The sequence below is a fragment of the Nasonia vitripennis genome (genome assembly GCF_009193385.2).
Source record: "Nasonia vitripennis strain AsymCx chromosome 1 unlocalized genomic scaffold, Nvit_psr_1.1 chr1_random0006, whole genome shotgun sequence".
In the NCBI taxonomy this organism is placed as follows: domain Eukaryota; kingdom Metazoa; phylum Arthropoda; class Insecta; order Hymenoptera; family Pteromalidae; genus Nasonia; species Nasonia vitripennis.
In genome coordinates, this window is record NW_022279593.1 from 1,367,319 (window position 1) to 1,380,061 (window position 12,743).

Sequence of the window (12,743 nt, forward strand, 5' to 3'; positions counted from 1 at the left end):
CTAGCTATTCCGTTATTTGGGTAGCCATTTTGCTCTTCCGGTGGCATGAAATTATTAATTCTGGCCGGAATTTCACGTGGTGTCGTGCTAACATAACCATTCCCTGTATGTCTCGTATTTCTCGATAAATTTTGTGTTTGTAATGATATTAAATTATTAGGATTGACTTCTTGTGCTAATGTAGAATGTCGGTTGAAGGTAGCCTGGTTTTGTGTGTTAAACATAGCCGTGGATGAAACTAAATTATTTCCAGCTAACCTCGTTATGTTATTCGTTCGCAGATGGTTTATTATTGGCCTATGCTGCACGTTTTGAAAATTTGTCGAATTGTAAACACAGCCATCTGAAGTTAGTCTTAGATAACCTGAGTCTCTTTGGCTATTTTTTTGTTGATTATTCGTGTAGAATTGTGTAGTGTCGCCGAATAATACGCTATAGGGCTCGATGTTCGCGACGCGTGAAACGGTTGCTCTCGCGCCGTCGCTATAGGGTCCGATACGCTAGATGTTAGCAGTGGAACGTTCGTTGAGAGCTGGTAGGGGGGCGGCGGATCGTCGTGCTCACGCGCAGCGCCTGACGGTGAGAGTTCCTCGTATGGTTGCACTATTCCCCTCTCAATGTACACCTCGTTTGCCAAACGCCTCTGCAGTTCGGCTGAGCTGACTGCTGTATTTAGTCCGCGGCTCTCCGCTTGGCGTTTAATTTCATCGTTCGACAATGCCATAACCCAATCGTTGACTAAGCTTCGCTAGCTATTTCGGAAGGTAACGTCGCACAGTCTCAGATATCCTAAATAGTATCGAAGTTCCCTTGAAGAAATTCGAGCAATCAATGTGTCGGTTTGTCGACCGTCATAGATTGGTACTCCGCGTCTAATTTTATTTACAGTCAGCAGTCGGAGTGTTTTTCTTGTCAGCAATTTAGAGGGCAAGCAGGACTATGCTGACCGTTTATCACACTTTCTGTTACGGGATGAAGCTGTAACTTGAGTATTGTCATTTTTGCTAAGTTTGGTTACGGCGTGGATGATTTTAAGCGCAGCTATAAAATACAATGCATAACCTGTAGTCATTATATACAATTTTATTACGTTTTTATGATGTGATAAATTGCAACCACAAAAACATGTAACAAAATCATGTTTTTATCATATAATAAAAACATGTAATAAAAATATATATTTATTTTCAACTGGGATAGCAAGTTACGTAGTAAGTATCTCAAAAGTTGTTCCTAATGGATCATCATATAACTTAACTTTAAGTTAAGTAAGCCCTAGATTAAACAAAACAATTTTTACGCTTTATCATGAATAAATATAATTAACTTGACTTTGTTTGATTGATCTCAGTTCTTTTTTATCTGTAATTTCGTTGCGGAATATATCAAACTCGCCTAACCTTTTACTTTATAAAAAGTTTTTTTATAGAGATTTCAGTCTTTTTTAGTAAATTTTTTTGAGTATTTCATATTTGTCATGAAAATAAAATATGAGCGTCTTTAACACCTTTCGACCATGGCTTTTTTTGTAACATTTTTATCACTAACATTAAAACACTCATTGTTCTGTCGCAAAATTTTAGTATAGTGGCTATGATTGATAACGTATGTTAGAAAAATTTGGATAGGTGTAAATTTTCACTGTCCATAAATATTATTATTACACTTAGACACCAATATCTACGAAGCGCACTATCTAGACTTCGTCATCGGCCACCCTGTACACATAGACACCGTCCTCATATGATTTATTTACCTAGACACAATAAATCACGAAGCGCACCGCCTAGACCTCGTCATCGGCCACCCTGTACTGCTAGACACCGCCCTCGAATGATTTTTAAACCTGGACACAAAAAACCACGGTGCGAACTACCTAGACCTCGTCTTCGGCTACCCTGTACACCTAGACACCGCTCTCGAATGATTTTTACACCTAGACACAAAAAACCACGGTGCGCTCCACCTAGACGTCGTCATCGGCTACCCTGGCTACCGCTACCGAGCCACTTGATATTAAATAAAAAAAAAAATTAAATCACACTTGGGCCGTAGTCCCGCTGGTCTGTATAAGTATGTGGGAAAGCAATATGTGCAGCTAAATTCCCGGTCTTAACACTAGCCGTATCCGGCTAACTTCATGGTTTGAACATGTTGGGCTGAAGGACCCCAAACGGATTTGGGCATTTTTGTTGAAACATACTCGTTTATTGTAAAAAAAGCTGCTTTCTTGCTAATATATCGATTAGAAATCATAGTTAAGCATACAAATGTGATACGCCAACAAAATTCAGATACAATAATGTAAATATTTGTATTTATTGAATTGAAAATTCGAAAACCCAAAATAGAAGTAAATAATGTCGCGGTCGCCGCAGGCTTTTGAAACTCGCCTTCGTGGCGCTACCGCGCCACTTGATATTTTTTTCAAAATGCCTATGTACTGTTAATGTTCATTATTTTGCTTGTTACCTAAGGAAGCCTTGTAATATTAATTTTTGAAGTTTGTGTAGAAACATGTGTAGCGGAACCATCAGCGCCGCCAGAACGACGCTCGAGGCGCAAGCAGATTCTGTAGCCAAGACGCTTTTCTGATACCAGCAGTAACGCAAAACACGAGTCTGACCAGGAGAGTCAGAACCCGATTCCCGCGCCCCCGCAGGTGAGGCAGCCGAAAGGACGCCGAGGGTTTCGGAGTCGAGCTCGAACGACACTCTTGCTCTGGCTGACAACCAAGCCGCACGTCTGCAGTGATCAAGAGACAAGCCTCAAAGTTATCCTTAGTTGAATAAACCAAGTTGTTAATTATTACATTAATCGTCTTCTGAATTACGGATCTGCTTCACTCTCCCCAGTTCCCGGCGTTTCGTGCCATCCCCGCACTTAACGCGATACAAATCTCCACATATGTATAAAGTGTGTTTGATGTATTATTAGTTGAAAAATAGTGTTTTTTGAAAATATCTGTATGGATCTGTGTGAATGTGTATGTGCGTGTGTCTGTATCTTAGTTTCTACTCAGTGGCAGCCAGTCTGGCAGTGCTCTCAAAAGTGGAACCTACTGTTGAAAGAAATTTAAAGCGCGATCTGAGGCCCACCTTCCTTTTGCATTTTGTAATTCCAAAGTTAAAAATAATTAAAAGTCCGATTGACATTTTCTTTTGGTAGAATGATTCATTAAACTTAACACTAGGCCAGAACAGAGCCGGTTTTTCATTCAATAGATTTATTTAAAAAGTTTTATAATTATTGAAAAACAGTGTTTTTACCTTCAAATGCCCCTTAAATATTAGTGCCAAAAAAATTGTATGGAAAAATCGTTTTAACTATTGCATTATTTCCCTTAATAAAATGATGGCCGGATTTTGTGCACGGCTTGAAATTATGATATGAGAGCTCATATGAGTACTAATATGACAATCATATGAATACTCATATGATAATCATAGGATACTTTCGACTGAATTCTCCTATGAGAATCATATGATTGTCATATGATATATCGCGAATTCTCATAAAAATAAATAATCGTACTACGATCGAGATCTAGTGCAGGAAATACAGAGAATAATCTTAAAGATAATCAATAAAAATAATTTTATCATATATGAAAACCCTTTAGAAAGAGAGCATTTTTTTACTTTCAAAGTACTGAGACTCTACTATGTTGATTTCAAAACGCAACACCAAAATTCTACTAGTGTTACTAGCATAAGAGTATAATTATACCCAAAAACAAAAAAATAGTCAGAGATAAAAATAGTTACAGCAAAGCTATTTTAACTTAAAATGTGCTGTCGAACAATCTAAAGGTACTAGATATAAGCAAAGAGCCAGAAAGTAATATAATCAAAAATCCAATTAAACTAAACAGTTAGAATGTGTGGCATTGGAGTTGTAATAATTCGTTATAGTCATAGAATAATTGTTTTAAAGTATTGTTTTTGCAGCGATTTTCACAGATTCATATTTTATTATAAAGTTGTTTTAAATATTAATCAAATGTGATTAAAATTGTTTCATTTTTAGTTTTTAAGTATTTTTCTATTTTTTGTAATATTTATGTTTTTTGTTGTTACACCAGCTTGCGTATAACTGCGTTTACCTCTTCAAGGTATGGGGATTTATTGCAGAAATACTCTGTATTACTATTTCTAGTAATAAACTACTAATACTAATAATAATACCTAGATTTGTAATTATAATTTTTATTTATGTTTGAGACAAGATAATTTTAATGATTGCCTAGGAATATTGTTTAAAAAAAATTGAAAATTTTGAAAAATCCAAATTAATTTATTAGCTAAGTTACATTAATATTATTATTAATTTATGCCTTTTAATACTTTTAAGCCTATCATGAATAATCAAATATATTTATAATTTAATTCACTGTATAATCTGATTTACTGAATTATTAATTATTACTTTTTGTTTTTTCAGCGAAAAGTTCAGTATTTAAAAAAAACATCTAAAATCATAATTGAAAAATTCAATGGTGATATTCCAAAAAATGTCAAAGATCTATGTAGTTTACCTGGAGTTGGACCTAAAATGGCTCATATTTGCATGCAAATTGCTTGGAAAGAAATTTCAGGCATTGGAGTTGATACTCATGTTCACCGAATAAGTAATCGTTTAAAATGGGTACCTGCGCCAACAAAAACACCAGAAGAAACTAGAAATGTTTTGGAAAAATGGCTACCCAGAGAGCTCTGGGGAGAAATAAATCATCTATTTGTTGGATTCGGACAAGTTATTTGTCATTCACAGCGGCCAAAGTGTTCAGATTGCATGAATAGAAATATATGTCCATTTGCAAAAAGTATTTACCAATTTTGACTCCGTTTTTATTTCTAAAATATCTTAGTATTATACACTAAAAACTAGTTAAATCATATTTTTTGTAAAAATCAAATCAGTTCATCAACTCAAATACTTTAGATGTTTGTGATCTTGCTCATTTTTTTCTTTTTCTTGATAATAAGATGTTGTATATTATAAAAATAAATAAAATATCCTCTAAATATTTTTAATTTGCTTGATTTTGTATTCAAAATCATCATTTTCTTTCTTGTGACGTGGCAAAACCCAAGAGACTAATTTGATTCATAACCTTCTTGGCCCCCAATCCGTGACACTATTTTTATAATGTTTTCCTAATCTCCTTGCGATCTCGAAGGAGGCCCTATTGTATCTCCTTAAATCAGGTTATTCAGATTACAAATTAAATGCGCATAAGGGATACAATTGACTAGTTTTTTATCAACAACAATCTATTTACAAGTTCTCCATATCGCGCAACAGTACGCAACACACACTCACGCACGCACGCATGAACGCACGCACTACAAACACACACACGCAAAAAAGTTTTACTTGAGAAAGGGTATGCAGTTAGCACGCTCTATCGGCAGGCGCGTTGTATTAGAATTCGACGTTGCCGCAACGCCGTACGCGCGTGCGTGGCACGCGATTTCGCCGTGCCAGTGCCAGCGGCACACCTTTTCGTTGTGTTAAAGAAGGCGCGGGCGCGTAACTATTTCACGCACTGTTTTATTAGGATTGGTAATTAGGGAATCTACATCAACATTTTAATACATTTTATTCATTTCATGATAAACTATTACAAAATATGCCTAGTCAAAACAAAGTAAGTATTAACAATTTGAAATAATAGGCATGGTGTTTTTGTAGGTAACGATTTATAATTTACAATAAAGTTTCCTGCTTTGCTTATACTAACGCTGTAACCAAAAAAATGTGAATTGAATCCTATTATATCAACCGGAATATAATTAAAGACAATCTTATCATCTACAATGTAAATGTTTTCAATTTGACCAAATAAGGGACCTTCTTCATTTACTTCAACAATTATCGTTTTTGCTTTATATGTGATATCATTAATTATGACATTACTTACAGCGTATTTAATTTTTGATTGTGGAAAGCGTGCATTGATTCCTTGGTCTTTTATTTTCAGACCATATGTTACGAACGTTTTTTTTTGTATTTAGTAAACTTAAGGTTCATTTTACTCAGCTGATGGCGAGTACCTATACTTTTCAAAACGTTTTTGATGCAATTAGAACCTGAAAGCATATTTTTCACTTCACAATGTTTGGACTCAAAGCGGCTTGTTGATAAGTTTATTAAAGGGCCAATTTTGGAAATTAAGTTTGGGTAATGAAGAAGAAAATTTAATTGGGGTTTTAAATTGCCTAAATGCTGTATAAATAAATTATGATGTTCAGTTATTAAGATATTAAGCTGCAAAATATGCAATTGAACGATTACAGGTGAAGTTAAAATATGAACTATTTCGCGTAGCTATTCATACAAATTCCAAATTTCGTTACGTTGTGGGACCTCTGTTCCGACCATGATACCAAAATAGCGTGTGAAGAATAGTGCTTCAGAACCTGACATTCGCAATTTATCGTTTCTTTTCACATACTCGAACCTTATATCTACTGGTACATTAGTAGATTCAAACCCGAAATTTATAGTTTGCATTTGATAATTGACGTACTCTATAGAGAAATATTTTTCTTCTGCAATAAAATGTAATAGTATTTTTGTCATAACGTGATTGGACATGCCTTCAAATAAGTCATGTAACATATCAACAGACTGGTTTTCTATCACATGAAAACCATTCAAGACATTAAAAATACATCGTTCTTTGATACCCGTTTTTGAACAATCTAAAAGTAAGGCATCTTTCTCGTACCTTTCGACTGTACAGATAAGGGATTTATCCACCTCAACAATGTGTTTTAATGCCGAACGATTCTATAAATCCAAAGATACCGCTGATACCAAGATTATCACCTACTATTAAACTATTTATAAAATAAACTTTATACACCTTAGTATTAATGTTAATATCTATGCCGGTATCCCTAAGTTCTTGCAACTCTTCGATAAAATGTTGAAATATCAATTCATTTGTATATTTTTTTTATGTCGTGATAAACAAATACTGGCAACAAGTATACTGACTAGTTTGGAAGAAAAATTTGTCGGTAAACAGGGAATCCAGACGTTGGTATACCAATTCTATTTATTTCGGAGTGCTATCCTAAAGCATCACCAGTCACTACATCATCAAAATAACTTATAAGTGGTAATACAATACCATCTTTTTTATTAAAAGTTTGAAGTTGTTTTTGCTACATTTCACATTGTACAAACTTTATAATTGCATGTTTCTCTTTATACAAAAATTCCATGTAAGAAAGTGTTGCATAAAGTAACCCTTTCACTTTTAATAAATTCTTTAGTGATTCAGATTTTTGATACAGATAGAATTGATACCGGCAATTCTTGAGTGCGCAGTTTTTTCCGTTAAATTTTGATAAAGCTTCGTATTTTAGTATAGGTAATTTAGGTTCCGTGTATAAATGCTTTTGTATAAACGCAGGCGTTTATCTTCTGTTTCATATTTTTGAATGGGATCTTTGTATTTTTGAAACGTTTTGGTTATCTCCTCAGCAACACTTTCATCAATGGCATTGTACAAGTTTTGATTTAAAACTTTTAATAAACTTGTATTGTACGAATTTTTTATAAAATTTTGTATTTGAGTAATGATTAACTGAATGTCAGTTCGTGATAGATTCAAATTCGCGTAAAAAATGCGAGTTAATTCTAAAATCTCCTGATCAAGATTCGTTTTGTTATAATTATAATATAAAATTTTATTTTAATATATTACTTTATTTGTTTGTCATACAACAAATTATAACTCGACTAGTATTCAATACAGCGTTACATCAGTCAGGTTGGTTTTTAAACTTTTTTCGTTTATCCCGTAAGATTAAAATACTTATACCTCATAAACAAATATTTGAACGAAAAATGAAAAATCTATTTTGATGAAATAATATGCAAAATCTATATGAAAATTAAAGTCTTAAGTAATGATATTTTTGTTTAATTCTGTAATGAACTCTGCAATAAACCTAGGAGCTGGAACTTCTCTGTTTTTCATGTGAAACATATGCTTTTGTGTGAACGACCAAACATGCGGACATAAGGCAGGGAACTCTACTTTAAGTACAAAAAAGCTAACACTATCTTATCAAAATTATAAATTAAGCCATCTACTATAACATTGCAACACTGCATATTATTTAACGTACCACAATGTACGATGTACGATTCTGAGTAGTAATTTAGAATACTTGATATTCATCTGTTTTATAAGCGTAACTAAATTATCGTGATTCTAGAAAAAAAAGATCGTTTTATCTTTGACAAAATTATACAAAGCTTTGTTCCATTTTTATTACTAACCGAAAGTGTACTTACTTCTGTTTGTTGAATAAATGCTTGGACGATATCTTTCTTATCTAGTTTCCAATTTTTCAGTTTGATTTTAAAAGCTCCGTGCTTAATCAAGTACGGAAGAAGCAAAAAGGCTAATGTACTCTTAGAGTCTGTAAATCAGTTAAAAATATATCGAATTAATTAAAATCCAAACAATATATACACAAATTTCTTTCAGTTATACCCACCATCATTATCAAAATTCACATTTTTAGTAAACAAATCTTCAATATCTACATAATCGATCGATGCTGTAACATCCAAAAAAATGCCTTTGACTGATCAGTTTTAGGATCTTTTTGGTTCAACCCTTGCTTGCTTACAGTTTTCCTACTTGAAGCTTTAGCTTTTACATTATTTCTAGTCTTAATAATTGCTTCAACTTTCTTTTGAGCGACTGCAATTATTAGCTTAGCTTTAAATATTCAAAATCTGCTAATATCTAACGAAAAAGATTTAATTTAAAATGATAAATTTCAACATCACTTCATGAAAATAATCTGTAAAATTAACGAAAAAAGTAACTTATCAATAAAATTGCAATTTTTGATTGCAAGACTTTGAAAGTCTCAATAAATTCTTTAACAGTTTTGTTTTTCAACAAACTATTGTGTCGGTAGGCAAATGAATCACTCCATAATTTTTCGATTTCACTTTTTTTTTGTAAAATGTCAGAATCCTGCAATTTTTCGTACAAGATTGATAAATCTGTTTCAATGATTGAATCTAAAAGAAAATAATATATTTAAATATATATACACGTATACGTATAAATCAATCATGTCAAATAACTTTCAAATAATATCTAGGCATATCAAATATTAAGAACGAATAATTGTATAAAATATATCGCAAAGGCATTGCTGTTAAAATCACCACTAACTTTTGGTACTATTTGTTGGTGTCGATAATAGAGATCGTCGTGGGACAAATGATTCCAGTCCTGCCTGCCGCACAGATTCTCGAAATTCTGTATAGGTATATAAAATACCAGACGGGTTTACTTTCCCTCCATTAGTTTCATCACCCCCTATTCTATATGCAGGCGTATAATATAGTTGATTTTCTTCAGTTGGGAATAATTCTAAAACTATTTCATATTTAATCAAGTATACAGTCTCACAAGCTAAATTAAAAAATATATTTCACAAAGTGGAAGGATGCATGCAGGTAGCTTATTCATAGTTTGATTCAGTAAAGCTTACGAAAAAAGTTTGAAAGTTTTTAGCGTCATCCTCATTGCATTTTCTATTACCATTGTTGCTCATTTTTGTCTAAAATAATTAATATTTCGATCTAGGCTGTACTTGTATAAAATCAAATTACCCATAAAATTACAATCGTTCCTGAGAAGTTTATACAAATCTTTATTTTTTTAAACTGCAAATAAAAAATTTTATCAATAAAAAGTAAAAACGTCAAACTTCAAAAATTTGTTCAGATATTAATTTTTACTTTGATGATAGTAATCGTGAAAAACTTTATGACGGGCGATATTAGCACGTCATAAGCTCAGCATGCCGCGAGAAGAAAGACTTGTACTAAATTCACACTGTTATAGGTACCAGCGCTGGCAAGGCGGGGAGAGCCGCTGGACGACGCGAGAGAGGCGGAGAGAGAGAAAATTCGGCGACACGCGACTGAGACGCGTGCCGCCAGATACGATCCGACCTTTGAACTGACTCCTCGCGAGACGCTCAGTACTTTCGGGAGATAGCTGTTAGGAGAGTGAAAGTTGAAGTGTGTGAGTGTGCGTGCGTATACGACATTGCGTCTCGCTACCGCATCCGGAACTGCACCGACGGGGTTACGACTGCTGACAGCGAACATCAGGGCGATACCGGCTAATTGTAAGTGCCAGCTCTCTCTCTCTCTCTATCTCACGCTACACTCGCCAGGGCTCTCCTTATCCTCCCTCGTACCTGCGACCTCGCTTGCTCGCATGCAAGCCCTGTATATAGTTTGTCAATAAACGCCGTGACAGTTCCTCAACAATCTCGACAGTCGTTATTTTGCATGTTCCTACGCGTACACTTGTACCTCGCTCCATCACCGACCCAGCCGCCTCCGCGGGCTTGCGTCTCGCATATGTACGAGATCGCAGCATAACTGGCCTGGCCGGAACCTATTCAGCACTAGGTGCTATCCCGACGACTCTCTTTCTCGAGAGTAACGAGGTCTACGGACCTTGATTATAGCGGAGCTGGAAACTGAGCAACTGCATCCAGCACACCGTTATAACTTCCAAATTTAATTGAAAATTAATTTCTCCGACATCACTTTTTTCAACGTCTATTTTATCAACTTTTGAAGAAGTCGCATCAGCAATATGTCAATCAGCAATGTCTTCTGTTCATTTTCAATAACTCCTACTCTAGCATGCATAAAAGAACTATTTGATTGATCGACTACTTTATTCACTGATGCAGTGAGACTATTATCAATATTCAAAAAATTATTCAATATGTCGAGTAACGGTTGAGGAGACAATGTCGATGACGTAGCTTCTACTGGTTTTGCTAATGATACAGCAGAACAAATACAATTCCCAAACTCCCGTTTCTCATCCATAACATTCTTAAAATTGTCATTCATTTCTATTTTTAAAACACCGCTGAAAGCGAAACGCTTTGCTTTTCACATAGGGCACTCGCCAATATTTAAAGGTTCGCTGATGAACACACACATAGACACACATACACACACAAAGTATGCAGATATTCAAATATTGTTGATAAATTCATTAATCTATAATGGGGTAAGACTTGAAGATGAGAGGAAACATCGTCTTTTGTTCCTGTTCTAATTACCAGTTGTGTTATCGGATGGTATTTTCAATATACTGACCATGCTTTATAGAAGAAATTCGTATTCATATGAAACAGATCAATTTTTGTCTATGGCTTAAATTGCGGCTTTAATTTCGCGCTCGTCGTTCTCGTCTAAAGTCCCGAATAAGAATTTATGCACGGTGCCTATAAATGGCAGAAGCGAGCAGCGCTACCTGTGTAGGTCTTCTCCGCCGCCATGCACTAAAATTAAATCAATCACCTTTTCGGCCTGACGCTTAGCCGCTTTTATTTCTTCGAGGATATTACTTTCTTCACATTTCGAGCCGCACGCGTGTATAATTTGTGTCGCGTGCTTCATTAGTATCTCGCCTGCCTTGAAGTATGCGCGCAAGTCCGTTTTCTGGATTATTTTCCAGTCGGTGCTGGACGTTGCAAGCGGTGCTATTTTTTCTATAATTAAGCCTAAGTTTTCTTGAAATCGGTGGATAAATCAGTTCGTGCTTTCCTCATTAAACTCGAAGGTGCCCACGGGTTGTGCTCCCACTGCTAATCTGTAAGGAAATGCTCGCGTTAACAAGGATAATTTATTCTTGCGGCGCGCAAGGCTTCTCGGGACCCGAATATTTGCGAAGTATATGTTGAGGTATAGACACTATTTTTGCGCGGCACGTCCGGTGCCGCGCAAAAAAAAAACGACTATCCCCCCGAGTCTACTGCTGACTCTGCCTGTCTCACTAGTTCGGTTTTTCTCACGCATTTTCGCAAATACTCGGTCAGCGTATGGTGCATGCGTTCGATGGATCCGTTCGCTTGAGGGTGGTAAGCTGTTGTGCAAAATTTATGTATGCCGAAAATTTCCGCGAGGTATTCTAAGGTTTTATTCTGGAAATGTATCCCCTGATCTGTAACTATAGCTGTGGGTGGACCAAAAATGCAGATCACTTTCTCGGTAAGCGCACGTGCTACTTCGTTCACACTCGCGTGTTTTGTCGGGATTAAAATTGCGTAATTTGTTAGCATATCTTGGACTGAAAGTCCAAAAGTTATCCGCTGACATTAAATATACGAGATTTTCTCTGAAGCGAAAAGGGTGTTCGTTGTATGATTGAAGGTGTACGAAGGGAGGAGGCTCTTGGCCTTCTGGGATGGCCCAGGATGGTTTTTCGCGCGGCGGTCTGGCTCCCGCTACCAGGTATCGCTTTAATTTTTCGTCTTTTCGCGCTGCCTCGATCATTGCACCCGTGGTGTCGCCTGTGGGAGCGATGCGCTCGTTATCAGTGCTGACGCCGCTCTCGACTGTCAGAACATCGGCCTCGGCTCGCGGTCGAGTTCGCGTTGGCTGATGTGCTGTTGACCCGCTATAAACTTCAGCTGCGGCTATATTTTCTCCCGCTGAGGATGCTACGGTGCTGTTACTCATATCGGGTGGTATTTGTAGACTTATATTCGCGCTTGGAGGGTGGGCGTTGTATGAGCGTTGGAATTTCGTAAATTGTGGGGTTCCGCTTCCTTCAGGGCCCGAGGACTCCGCCGGATTTACGATTATTGAAGGGCTCTTCAAGGTTTCGTGATCGTCGCTCGTCGCTACTTGCATTGGGTAGACGTTTGAACCGC

At 36.0% G+C, this 12,743-nt stretch overlaps 2 protein-coding genes across 2 annotated transcripts in view; one reads left to right on the forward strand and one right to left on the reverse strand.

Moving 5' to 3' along the window:
* LOC100114125 (endonuclease III-like protein 1) overlaps positions 1–5,036 on the forward strand; it is an 89,232-nt gene extending 84,196 nt beyond the window's left edge. The window contains exon 4 of the mRNA XM_031932279.2: positions 4,444–5,036. Within this exon, the coding sequence (XP_031788139.1) occupies positions 4,444–4,842 (399 nt within the window). The 3' untranslated portion in view covers positions 4,843–5,036. The remainder of the gene's footprint in view (positions 1–4,443) is intronic.
* A 2,912-nt stretch (positions 5,037–7,948) lies between these two features.
* Positions 7,949–12,743, reverse strand: part of LOC100116974 (neurabin-1) — a 554,139-nt gene continuing 549,344 nt past the window's right edge. Inside the window, exons 12-14 of the transcript XR_004345143.1 lie at positions 8,526–9,063; positions 8,320–8,447; positions 7,949–8,236 (exon numbers count right to left, since the gene is read on the reverse strand). The gene's annotated coding sequence lies outside the window, so the exon portion shown is untranslated. The remainder of the gene's footprint in view (positions 8,237–8,319; positions 8,448–8,525; positions 9,064–12,743) is intronic.